This window comes from Callorhinchus milii, unplaced genomic scaffold (genome assembly GCF_018977255.1).
Source record: "Callorhinchus milii isolate IMCB2004 unplaced genomic scaffold, IMCB_Cmil_1.0 Scaffold2, whole genome shotgun sequence".
Taxonomy (NCBI): Eukaryota; Metazoa; Chordata; class Chondrichthyes; order Chimaeriformes; family Callorhinchidae; genus Callorhinchus; species Callorhinchus milii.
Genome location: NW_024704743.1, coordinates 32,953,697 through 32,967,478, shown reverse-complemented (window position 1 = coordinate 32,967,478; position 13,782 = coordinate 32,953,697). Strand labels below are relative to the sequence as shown.

The 13,782-nt window shown below is 43.7% G+C and overlaps 1 protein-coding gene and 1 non-coding gene across 2 annotated transcripts in view; one reads left to right on the top strand and one right to left on the bottom strand.

Annotated features, from left to right (window-relative positions):
* The window catches only part of LOC103184542 (F-actin-uncapping protein LRRC16A), a 205,566-nt gene that overhangs the window by 184,429 nt on the left and 7,355 nt on the right, over positions 1-13,782 (top strand). Inside the window, 6 exon segments of the mRNA XM_042332579.1 lie at positions 3,058-3,164; positions 3,489-3,565; positions 3,568-3,911; positions 5,354-5,432; positions 6,041-6,229; positions 11,664-11,807. Coding sequence (XP_042188513.1) covers positions 3,058-3,164; positions 3,489-3,565; positions 3,568-3,911; positions 5,354-5,432; positions 6,041-6,229; positions 11,664-11,807 — 940 coding nt within the window.
* On the bottom strand, positions 9,342-9,413 carry trnat-ugu. Its single transcript has one exon. It is a non-coding gene; the product is annotated as a tRNA-Thr (tRNA).

Sequence of the window (13,782 nt, the reverse complement as noted above, 5' to 3'; positions counted from 1 at the left end):
ACAAGTAACTTTCAGGAACCTTCTGTTCGTCATTTCATTTTATATATTTTCATTAGTGGGTCGTTTTTACCTTTACAGCTGCCTCAGTATTTCTGTTATGTTGCAGATTTGTTCAACATCTCTTTCCTTATTTGCTTATAAAGCCATTTGAACGCAACAGTTTAATACAGTAATTAATAGTTTAATAGTGGAGTCCTGTAGCTTAGTGATTAGACCACTCACCTCGCAAGCGAGAGACCTGGGTTTGATTCCTGGGCAGGGCGAAACATTGGGCAAGTTTCCTTACTCCACACGCCTCTGTTTACCTAGTAGTAAGTAGAAACCCGATTGTTAGTGGATTGGCAGATTGCTTTTCCATGGGTAATAATCCCTTCAAAAATTAAATAATAATAATTTGGTCATTCAATCCATGACTCTTTGTGGGACACTGCTGTGCGCAATTGCAATTGAAACGCACTGCTGCGCGTTTCACTCACAAAACACAGTCAATTCAATTTACAGTGTATTCTGTGAAGCTCTTTGAGCCGTCTCGAAGATGTGATAAGGCACTCTATCGAATGCAAGGATTATTATTACTTATGGTTAAACAGCAAAGGGCAATTAGCATTTCAGCACAGTTGTGGACCAAGCATCTCAGTCCTAGTTTCCCACTTGTATGATTCATTTGCAGCAAACCCACCCGCATTTCCCTCCAAAATGTCTCAAATTTCTCAAATAAAGCCCTCACCATCCACGACCTCATCCTGGACGAGCACTTTGACATTCTTGGGCTCACCGAAACCTGGCTCTCCCCCAATGACCCCGTCCCTCTAGTCAAAGCCTCCCCTCCAGGCTACACCTTCCACCACACCCCCCATCCAAACCAATGTGGCGGTGGGGTGGCCTTCATTTCCAAAGCCTCCCTTGGTCTTACCCCCTACTCTTCTGGCTGCTTTCCCTCCTTCGAGCATCTCACCATCTTCCATCCCTCTCTCCCATTGAAAATCCTCCTTGTCTACCGCCCCCCTAAGGCCACCAGCTGCTTCCACACAGACATCTCTACTCTCTTCCCTGTCCCTCTGCTCTGAGCGCCTGCTCATTATGGGCGATTTCAACCTCCACCTAAACTTCCCTTGCACTACTTCTGCTGATTTCACTGCCCTCCTCTCCTCCCTAAACCTCACCCTTCATATAAACTCACCCACCCACAACCGCAGTCATGCCCTTGGTCTCGTTATCATCCATGGCCTTGACATTTCCGACCTCAGCATTGTGGACAAGGCCATCTCTGACCACTTCCTCATCTCCTTCTCTCACATCCCTCTCTCCTCCACCAAGCCCTCAACCATCCTCTACCACCCTTGGAAAAGCCTATCCCCTGAGACCCTCACAAAGGCCCTCGCATCATCAAACATCCTATTCCTCTGGCCTTCCACCCGTGGAGATCCTGAAGCAGCTGTCCAGCTGATCTATGATCGCCTCTCCTCCACCTTCAACTCTCTCGTCCCCCTGAAATTCAGGACCATCTCCAAACCCACCCGATCCCCCTGGTACAACAACCATCTTCGCCGCCAAAAAACCCAAACCCGGCTGCTCGAGCGCAGATGGCAGAAAACTGGCCTGACAGTCCTCCGCCAACTGTGGCTTGAGCATCTCCACAGCTACCGTCGTTCTTTGACACGTGCAAAAACGGCCTTCTTCTCCAACACCTCACACTCACTGCTCTGTCATCCACCTCAGTGCGATCGCACTCGCCTGGTTCGAGTCCTACCTCATAAACCGCCAGCAGTACATCTGCACATCTTGGAAGCTAAACACAACCCTAAAATTCTTTTGTTCCTATTTCATTTTGCTGCTACTTCTTTGGCTCAAAAAGCAAACGGATGTCCCGGGCTAAAGCCCTTGCCTACAGTAGGAGTATGGAAGAACACAACTGACCAAAGTGTCCAAAGATTCAATCAATCTGTAAATTCAACACCTTATGTTTATATAGGCCCCGTCACCTAAGATAATGCCTCTGCATGCTTCACAGAACATTTGAGCATTTCACATTCAGCAAATGAGAGAGAGATCAAACCTACAAGTAGGCAATTAACATTCCAAATTCATAGCCTTTAAAAATCAAAAAAAAATCCTTGCATTTGATATAGCGCTTTTCACGTCGGGAGGACGTCCCAAAGCGCTTCACAGAACACACTGTAAAGTGAATTGACTATATTTGTGGGCGAACACGGCAGCCAATTGCGCACAGCAATGTCCCACAAACAGTCGTAGATTGAAAATGAGCAATTTTTTTTATTATTGTTTTATTATTGTTTTGGGTTTTGGAGGGATTATTATTAGGCTCTGTGTGGAGTAAGGAAACTTGCCCAAGGTTTCGCCCTCTGCCTGGAATTGAACTCTGGTCTCTTGCTTGCAAAGCGAGTGCTCTAACCATTGAGCTGCAGCCACACACACACACACACACACACACGTACGTCAAGGGGAGGTGAATGCACACACATCCCGACAAATGCAAAGAATACACACCCTGATGCACACACTCACCACCCCTGCAAAGTGCACACACTCACACACCAACGCGCACTCATATACAGGCGCACACTCACACACACACTGACTCATATCCATACACAGACACGCGCACGCACTCACTGATGCACACACACACTCATTGACGCACACTCACACACACACACACTCACACACACATACTCACTGACGCTCACACTCACACACATACTCACACACATTAACCTTCTTAGTTTTTCTTTCTGGTGAACTCTCACCTTTTGTGTCCTTTCTGTCACTTCAGATGAATGGAGCTGCACTCAGGTGGAGCAGGTAGCTCTCCCTCATTAGTTTCCTCAGAATGGATCGCTTACCTAGGCAGGGAGTCAGGCTAAATGTACAAATTGGTAATACGTAGCTAAAATGGGAGTCACTGTTAGCAAGGATCTAAGCCGAAAGCTGATATTCTGCACAGAGTTGTCCAAGTGTAAATTTAACTTATATTGATAAATGCTTTGCTTGTGATGTTAGTATTTCTGAACTTAATGTTAAATACTCCTCTGCCAGCTTTCTGCAGCAACATCCCAGGACGGTGAACAGAACGGCCTTATGGGAAGAGTTGATGAGGGAGTGGATGAATTTTTTACCAAGAAGATAACGCGAATGGAATCAAAGTAAGTCCTTGTGTTTCAATTACATTGAGTCCAATTAAAGGGGGACCACAGAGAGTTGAAAGTAATAGGATTGATGTCTTGCCTATTAAAATTGACACGGAACATTATAAATTCAAAATGTGGGCAAAGAAATGTGTCTGAAATCTTCAAAACATAGCAGATTATACATTATTTTAGATACTTAGTATTAGGAAGCATGATTAATAAAATGTCTCGACAGCCCTTTAATATTTCAGTAGCAGGTGGCCTTTGGAGTATTTTGTGTGTTGAATGCGAGAGTACATATACAGGGTGCATATATAATAACAGTAATTACTGTTTTAGGAGACTTTCTCTGAGGAGTTCGGAGTCCCTTGATTCTGGCGATTCAGATGACAAAAAGAAAAAAGACTCCAAAAAATCCAGTTTCTGAACTTAATTAAGTCACGCTCCAGCAAAACTGAGCGGCCACAGACAGTGTCTGTCCCAGAGGAGCCCTCATCACCAAAAGGAATTATGAAAAGTCCAGCCACAGATCTAACAAAGAGGGAATCGAAGCAAGGAGAACAGAACGGCAGTGCTGAGCACACCGAGGAGCACAAAACACCTGATGCTGTGGATGCTCCACTGGATGAAGCTGGGAAGACGGACAAAAATGAAACCAAGAGCAGCCCACAAGGTGGCCGTCGATATGGAGTGCAGGTGATGGGCAGCGGACTGCTCGCTGAATTTAAGGCTAAACAGGAAAAGCGAGCTGCTGTACAGAAGGTAATTCCAAATACATCCAATGATTGCTTGAAAGATTTAGTGAATCTGGTGGAAAATGTGTGGAATAATAATAATCCTTGGATTTGATATTGCGCCTTATCACGTGACGTCTCAAAGCGCTTCACAGAATATACTGTAAAGTGAATTGACTGTATATTTTGTGGGCGAAACGCGTAATCAATCTTTTAATAAGCAACTGACAAGCAGTGGCTCATGGAGGTCAAAGTTGTGCAGCTCTTGCTAGACTTTCCATTAAAAGAATATTAATGTCTCACTCGAGGTCGAATGAATGTTGTTGTCTTAAGTATTGTCAGCACACACAAAAACATATCAACTCGAAATAGATAATCCTCTACCTTTGTCAATTTTCTTCCTTTTTTTGGCAGTAAATCAGTTACAGCACAGTATTATTCATTCACCCAAGGTTGTTAACTTTGAGCTATAAATTGTTGGATTCATTCATTGGTCATTTGCCAGTGAAATTGAAAAGGATACAGTACTTTACAATATCATCCATTTCCACACTCAGCCATCAGTATAAGCCTTGAAAGATATGCATCTGATGAATTGTTGTAGTACAATCATTTAGGTCTCAAGTAATTCAAATGTAAAAATTACCCACTTGCAATCCAATCCGCATGTTGGGAGAAAAATTTGAAATTAAAAGTTCAATTTTAAAAAATGAAAGAAAGTAGGAGGGAAGTGGTTTGCAGTGATTATGTATTTTGTAGACGAACACAGCAGCCAGTTTTATGCATTGGAATATCCCACAAACAGACCAAACTCTTGAGTTTAGTAAGTATGTACAATAGCTCCAGGGAAGCACTTCATTATTTCTAAACCTAGATCAGCCTTAAGGTAGTGATCTCAAGAAACAAACCTTCTCCACACAATATGACTGCAGACATTGACCTCCTGGTTGAAGTACATAATTGGCTGCTCATCTTCAGGGATCATATACCCAAGGGATATTGCTCCAAGCTGCAAAATGGGTCCACAGTGAGTTTGAGAGTGTCGGCAATGGTACAATACCAGGCAAATTGTTAATTCTATTTTTGCGCAAAACAAATGGAGTAAAAACTATTTGATTTATATTGCCCACAAAATATAAAGTCAATTCACTTTACAGTATATTCTGTGAAGCACTTTGAGACATTGCGAAGATGTGATACGGCACTATATCAAATGCAAAGATTATTATTATTACTGGTATTTGAGATAGCTACTGCAATCCAGGTGAGATGTTCTGATGTCCCATAAATTTGGCCTTTATAATATTAATATGCAAGGTAATTGATGAACTATTATCTGAACAATGAATTTTTTATAGATCCAAAAGGATAGCCTTCCATCGAGATTTTACTGTAGATGCTCAGAACTAACCAATAGTACTAATGGTTTGATATCTAGGATTAATTTTTATCTTCCCTTGTTCCATTTAGAAACTTGAGACTGAAACTGGAAACAAGGAAGGATATGAAAGTTTATCGAGTACAGAGCGCCTGGATGATTCCAGTAAAGGTGAGTGGAATCAAACAGTACAGCATCAGGTGAGAACTTCTAACCATATTTTACTTGGTGGGATTCTCATTTGTGTAAATTCAGCTTTTACTTCATTATCCTAGCATGGGTGCAGCATTTTACACAATGACTAGGAAATTATTGTTCCCAAATTCGTGTTCGTTTCTCGGTTGAATCAAGGACAACATTATAAGTGATGACATCTAAAGTCAATTCATTGCTTAGCTTTGAGTCACGCAGAGAAGATGTGGGACATAACTGCATCACACAGTGACAGCAAAGAGCAGGGGATGTGGATGAGCCATTATATAAAGAAAAATGCTTGATTCACTGCTCTCTAGTTACTTAATAGCGATATTGCCATTGAAGTGATGAGATTAGAAACCAAGATGTATTCTCTACAAATTGGTGGGAAGGGAGGTTATTTGCTTGCATGTAGGTAGTGAACTGATATCAATCCACAAATCCTGTTTTCCTGGTGTGTGTTGTTCCCCTTCGACAAGTTTGGTTTGATATTGGCGCAAAGTACTTTCTTTAAAAAGATCTTTAATATTATTAGTTTTCTTTTTTTTAAGAAGTGGGTTTTTTTTTTGGTCTTGTTCTGGCAGTCAGGAGTCAGAAAGGAGATCCTACTTCACCAGAGAAGTTTATGAAAACTGAACCAAAACCTGAAACCGTGAAATCTAAGAGCTCCTCAACAACGCCTACAAGTCCAAAGCCACTGCCTCAAGGCCTCAAACCCACCAACGTGGGACGCCCCAGTATTCCCCAAAAACCCAGGCCCAGTTGGAGTACAGGTGAGTAGCAGGCTGCATTAGTTTTTTGAGCTATCCGAGATTTATTACTCTGCTTTGTATTGGCGGATTGCTTTCTGGGGGTAATAATCCCTTCAAAACATTTTTTTAAGTACTAATTTGGTCACTCAATCCACGACTGTTTGTAGGACGCTGCTGTGGAGTCCTGTAGTTCAGTGATTAGAGCACACGCCTCGCAACCGAGAGGACCTGGATTCGAATTCCGGCAGGGCAAAACGTTGCGTAACTTTCCTTACTCCACACACCTCTGTTTACCTAGCAGTTAAGTAGGAACCCAGTTGCTAGTTGATTGGCGGATCGTTTTCTGGGGGTAATAGTCCATTCAAAATAAACAGACAGACAGACAGATTAATAATTTGATCACTCAATCCAAGGCGTTTCGCCCACAAAATATACAGTAAATTCACTTTACAGTATATTCTGTGAAGCGCTTTGGGACGTCCTCCCGACGTGAAAAGTGCTATATCAAATGCAAGGATTATTTTGAATAACAACAACAACAAAATTACATTTATAGAGTGCCTTTCACGTCAGGAGGACGTCCCAAGGCTCTGGACAGTGAGGGGTCAGGACCCGAGCGTGGGGGAGGGGTGGGGGAAGGCAGAGAGGTGGGAGGGCAACTGAAAGCACGATCAAAGAGGAGGTTCTTGAGATCAGCCTTGAAGGAGGCAAGGGAGGAAGCGAGGCGAAGGGACTGTGGAATGGAGTTCGAGAGTGTGAGGGCAGAGAGGCTGAAAGCCCGGCCAGCGATGGTAGGGTGGGTCGGATGGGAGACATAGAGCAGGCCAGAGGCCGCTGAATGGAGGAAGCGGGCAGGTTGGTAGGGTGTCAAAAGGTCAGAGGTAGGAGGGGGCAAGGCCATGGATAGCCTTGAAAGTGAGGACGAGGATCTTGAATTCGATCCTCTGGGGGATGGGGAGCCAGTGGAGTCGGGCGAGGGTGGGAGTGATGGGGTCACGGAGCCGGTGCGTGAGAGTACACGAGCTGCAGAGTTTTGGATGATCTGCAGCTTGTGAAGGGAAGAGTTGGAAAGGCCGTTGAGGAGGGAGTTTCCATAATCGAGCCTTGATGTGACGATCGCGTGGTGAGGGTTTCAGCAGCCTGAGGGGTGAGGCAGTGGTGGAGTCTGGCAATGTTGTGGAGGTGGTGGCAGGCAGTGCCGGTAATGGCGTGGATGTGGGTGAGAAAGGACAGTTCAGGGTCAAACAAGACACCCAGGTTCCAGACTGGCTTAGTGAGGTTGAGTGTGCGGCCGTGGATGCTGATGCTGCCAGTATTAGGATGGTAGGGGGTTAGGAAGTTCGCAGAGGTAGGGGGGAGCAAGATCGTGGAGGGTTTTGAAGGTGAGGACCAGGATCTTGAACTGTATCCTCTGTGTGATGGGAAGCCAGTGGAGTCGGGCGAGGATGGGGATGATAGGATCACAGAGCTTGATACAGGAGAGGACATGGGCTGCAGAGTTCTGGATGATCTGCAGCCTGTGGAGGGAGGAGTTGGGGAGGCCGACAAGCAATGAGTTTGTATAGTCAAGCCTCGATGTAATGAAGGCGTGTATGAGGGTTTCGGTGGCCTGTGGTGTGAGATAGTGGTGGAAGGCAGAGCAGGTCACGGCGCAGATGTGGGGTAGAAAGGATAGTTGAGGTCAAAACAAGGTTCTGGACTGGCTTAGTAAGGTGGAGTGTGCAACCATGGATGGTGATGCTGTCAGCGCCTGAGGTGAGGAGGCGCTGACAGGAGCCAATCAGGAGAGCCTCAGTCTTGTTGACGTTCAACTGAAGAAAGTTGGCTCTCATTCAGGACTTGATGCCTGACAGACATTCTGTCAGGATAGCAATGGCCCTGGAGTCAAGGGTGGAGGCAGAGGGTAGAGTGGAGTGTTATCTGCATATATGTGGAAGTTGACCCCATGTCTGCGGATGATGTCATCAAGAGGGAGCATATAGATATTGAAGAGGAGGGGAACAAGGACACAGCCCTAAGGAATACCGCACAAGACGGTCCAGGGGCTAGAGGAGAAGCCGTTTGTGTAGATGAAGTGGAGCCGCTGTGAGAGGTACAATCTGAACCAGTCAAGTATGGAGCCGTGAAGGTTGAGGTGAGAGGAGAGGCGGCTGATGAGGATAGAGTGGTCGACGATATCGAAAGCAGCAGAGAGGTCAAGGAGGATGAGGAGGCAGAGGGAGCCCTGGTCGCAGATGGACAGAATGTCATTTGTCACTTTGATCGGGACAGTTTCTGTGCTGTGGGCGCGGAAACCCGATTGGAGGGGTTCGAGAAGGGAGTGGCGGGAGAGGAAGGAGTGAAGCTGAGAAGCAATGACTCGTTCCAGAACCTTGGAGAGGAAAGGAAGGTTGGAGATGGGGCAGTAGTTTGGGAGTAGAGAAGGGTCCGGGGAGGGTTTTTTAAGGATAGGAGTGATGACAGCTGGTGGTTGGAAAAAGGGATCCAATTCAAATCAGTTGCAGATAACACCAGATTGGAGCAAACTGTGAAATCAAAAGAGGCAGCTAATGTCTTATAATGAATGCTCTAACATGGTTTAGACCTGGACTGATCATGAGCAAATGAAGTCCAGATTAATGCACGGTGATGCATAGCAGAAGTAAACTAGATGGTTGCATCAGTTGGAGGTTCAGAATTTAAGCAGCAGCTGCTTACCTTGTCCCCCGAATCCTCCGCTCCACCATCGGTGGCCATGCCTTCAGCCCCGAGGCTCTGAAACTCCCTTCCTCACTCCCCTCGCCTCGCCCCCTCCCTTCCTATTTTCAGGTCTCGAGTGAAAACCTTTCTTTCCAACCGCGCCTTTGGTCACCTTCCTCCCCCTCCCCCTGGCTCGGCCCCGGGATCCATTACTGTGAAGTGCTCTGAGACGCCGTCCAGCGTGGAGGGCACTATATAAATCCAAGTTGTTGTTGTTTTTATCTCTTTGCAAACCACAGAATATACTGTAAAGTGAATTGACCATATTTGTGGGTGAAATGCAGCAGCCAATTGCGCACAGCAGCGTCCCACGAACAGCCGTGGATTGAAATGAACAATTTTTTTTTGAAGGATTATTATTAGGCGTGTGGAGTAAGGAAACTTGCCCAAGGTTTCACCCTGCCGGGAATTGAACCCAGGTCTCTCGCTTACAAAGCGAGTGCTCTAACCACTGAGCTACAGGACTCCAAAATTGCATTTGAAACCCTATTCTCTGATTCTCAAATGACTGAGACTAAAGAACTAACAGGTGTATGATCAGAGTAAATGTGGTGTCGGGTTTTGTTAATATTACTAGCTAGCTGCCAAAACTACCGGCAGGTCATTACTATACACACATGCCTAATAATAATCCCTCAAGAAAAAAAACAATAATAAATTGGGCACTTCAATCCATAACTGTTTGTGGCACACTACTGTGCGCAATTTGGCTGCCGCATTTCGCCCTCAAATATACGATCAATTCACTTTACAGTATATTCTGTGAAGCTCTTTGAGACGTCTAGAAGATGTGAACAGCACTACATCAAATGCAAGGATTATTATTATTATTACATAGAGATTAACAATATAATGTAATCTTCCCTCATGGTACAATTACCAAAGTATTTGTCATGCACCCCTTGAAGGTAATGTGTTGACTTTTTAAGTACAGATTTAAGGTGGTTTATCCGGTATTTGAAAAGACAGTGAGGAACTTGGAGTACATCTTACATATAAGGATGAAGAATTGGTCATTTGCTCGATGGTTGTTTGGGGGACATTGCTATGCGGCAAATTGGCCTCTATGTTTGCTCAAAAAACACACAGTATATTTTGGGAATTGCTTTGAGGCCTCTCGACAGCATGAATTGCTAATTTACTATTACACTTGTCCAGCAATACAACCTTATAAATCCATTGTTATTCTAGTTTGTATTTTTGCAGCATAGACTTGAATTTGTGTTCCCAATTAAGGTTTGTGCTATTTGCAACACAAAATAGGCAATTCCCTTGTGAGCATGAGAATGGAATGTCATTGTCCTGCCCAGCAATCCTCAAGATTGCTCACTTTGTGAGATTACACTGGTGCAAATGGTTGCCACATTTGGCTACAAACAAACAGTCATTACACTTGATAAATATCTGTGAAGCCCTTCGAGATATTGACATTGTTAAAAGAGCAATAAAAATGGAAGTTCTTCAGATATACTGAGAATACAGTGGAGTTAAATGATCCACAATATGAAAAAGCAAACAATGCTCATGATTGATCATCAAAAGCAAATTGGCTACAATGTTAACCAGAAACCTCTTCCATCAGGACATATACTGTCACTATAGTAGACACTGTGCCAACGTTTTTCTCTCTTTGTCTCTTAACTACTTATCTCTGACAATTTCTTCCTCTCCTTGAGTCTTTTTCTCTGTCTCTCTCGAATTCAAGATCCTCATCCTTACCTCAAATTCAAGATCCTCATCCTCACCTACAAGCCCATTCACGGCCTTGCTCCTTCCTACCTCTCCGACCTACTATCCCCCTACTTACCTGCCCGTACCCTCCGTTCCTCTGGCTCCGGTCTGCTCCACACCCCCCGCCCTAACCGCCCTACCATTGGTGGCCGGGCCTTCAGCCTCTCAGCTCCGAGGCTCTGGAACTCTATCCCCCAGTGCCTTCGCCGCCTCCTCTCTTTCCTCCTTCAAGGCCGGTCTCAAGACCTTTCTCTTCGACCGGGCCTTCAGCTCCCCTCTCGACTCTCTACCCCCTTCTCGCTCCCTCTCTTCCCTCCCCTCACCCTGACCATTTCCCCCCTACTGTCCAGCGCCTTGGGACGTCCTCCCGACGTGAAAGGCGCTCTATATATGAAATCTTGTTGTTGTTGTTGTTTCTGCATCTTAACTTTTTCTCTCTCAAAATGTTTTCTATGATTCTTTTTAATTTTCTCCAACTTTCTGTTTCTCTCTCCTTCATTGAATTTAGCATCTTCTATTTTTCTTGAACTCTCTCTCCCTGTCTCTAACCACAGTACCAGATTGCTAAATAAACACTTACCATGGTGGTACCAGTTCAGTCATGCTGCATGGCTAAATATCAAACCCCGTAATCGTATCATCAACCAGGTTTTTCTTGTCAGTATCGCAGCAATGAGTTCGCTTCCATATCAGAGCGCGATACAAATGAGTAGACCTGTGTGTGGACACCATTCTACTCTGTGTGTAAATCAATGAATCTATGGAAAGGAGCAGTCAGACTTTTTACCGCTGAATGCAATTGCACCTACAAAAATAAACACTAGAGTTTACAAAAAAAAATGTGAAATTTTGAGAATCTCAATGACATAATAAGGCGATACATCAAATGTAGGATTTGAGATGTCTCGAACACAGGATAAGGCGATGTATCAACTGCAAGAATTATTATTATTGTTATTATTTACAAATTTATTCTTTGTTACAGAGGAAGGGCCAGAATCACCATCTGGTCACACTTCTCCAAAAGTTGCTCTGGTTCCACCAGTCTTAAGGCGATTACCATCAGAAAAGGAAGGTCAGAGCAGCCCTCCATTCAGTGGCCCCAGCAGCTGGTCCTCTTCACATGAAGGTAGGCTTTGAGTGCAAAGAATGGAGATGAATACAGATATTTGTGGAGTCCTGTAGCTCAGTGGTTAGAGTACACGCCTCGCAACCGAGAGGTCCTGGATTTGATTTCTAGCAGGGCAAAACGTTGGGCAACTTTCCTTACTCCACACGCCTCTTTACCTAGCAGTTAAGTAGGAACCCGGTTGCTAGTCGATTGGCGTATCGTTTTCTGGGGGTAATAGTCCCTTCAAAATAAATAAATAAATAAATAAATAAAAATTTGATCACTCAATCCGAGGCGTTTCACCCACAAAATATACAGTAAATTTATATTGCAGTATACTCTGAAGTGTGTTTGAGACGTCTCAAAGACGTGATCAGGCACTATAACAAATGCAAGAATTATTATAATTATTATTATAAGGGGAGGATGGACAATAATGTGATTATTGGGAGAATACAAGTTTCTCCAAATTGACTTGTAGCTGCTCACAGGGATTTCTGTCTGTAACTGAGCAGTGTGTGTCACAGACAACTCATGGGATCCAAAGGAACACTACAGCAGTATAATAACATTGACTTGTAGTAGAACTTGTCACTTCATCATTATCCTAAGCAAGTCTGTCTAGATTTGCTTTCAGTAATAGAATTACAGCTTATGTTGAAACAATGACAATGTATTCAACTTCTTAAATTGTTACCCCAAAATGAATCCTCTAGATTTTTTTTAACTTCTAGCAACAAATCAATGAATGACCGACAATGACACTACACATTGCGTAAGAGTCACAATCCTTGGTAAGCTGGTTTACAAAAGCAATGAAGTGCTTGAACAGGTGATGCAGTCCAGACTGAACTTGTTTATACTCACCGTTTTTGCTGTCGTTAGTCATTACTCTATCTGGCAATCATTTCTCTTCATTTTTCATATTAATTTTTCATCTGAATAATATTAAGTAGATCTGCAGTTCAATGTCTGTTTACATTTCCATTTATTCTCAATAAACAGGAATAACTACATTTGTTATAAAATGCCCGATTGTAAGCTATTCATCAAGATGACATAGCTTTAGCATTGTACTAACAGGAGCACATAATTAATCCTCTGAGTCTGGAAATGTTTTTCTAATTATAAATAGGAAGCATTTGCCTGAAAATATTACATTTAACAAATGTTTCCCAAGAAATGTAATTAAGCTTATTAACGAAGGCACAGTACTAGAAAGTATGAGATGCTGGAAGTAAAGAGTTCTATTCACAATGGTTAAATGTAGTTAGTCACCGTTGCTGACTGACACAGACATCTGTATAGGTGTTGACTTTGTATTCATGTGAAAATGAACTTACAACAATAACAATAAATTGCATTTATATATCGGATTGGGGAGTAAGTAAGTCGGAGAGGTAGGGAGGTGCCAGGGCATGAAGGGATTTGTAGACTTGTGTGAGGATCTTGAGTTTGATCCGTTCTGTGATTGGAAGTCAGCAGAGCCTGGCATGATGGGGCTTCGATTTTTATAGCAGAGCTTACATGCATTTTGATTTCTACTCAAATTGAAGCATTAATAAATTGCATTTCTGTGTGACTTCAGCAAATAGACTGATGGCATGTCAGCCGGCTCACCTGTGGGTGAATATGATTTACTAGAACAATTAGCACACAGCTGGTCATGTGGAACATGTTTTTATTTTAAAATTAAAAGGGCCCTTGAAACCAGAGATTTGGGATTGTCTGGTGTATTTGCCTGTTTTGGAATGGCCCTACTGATCAGATGATTTGTTTGCACGTGGATGCTGTCATCATAATTGACAAAACATGAGAGATGCTACCAAGCACAGAGGGTATCCCAGAGCAGAATCACATTCCTTGCTAGAACAGAACAGCAATGTATTAGTGTGGAGTCCTGTGGCTTAGTGGTTGGAACATTCGCCTCACAAGCGAGAAACCTGGGTTTGATTCATGGCAGGGCGAAACCTTGGGCAAGTTTCCTTACTCC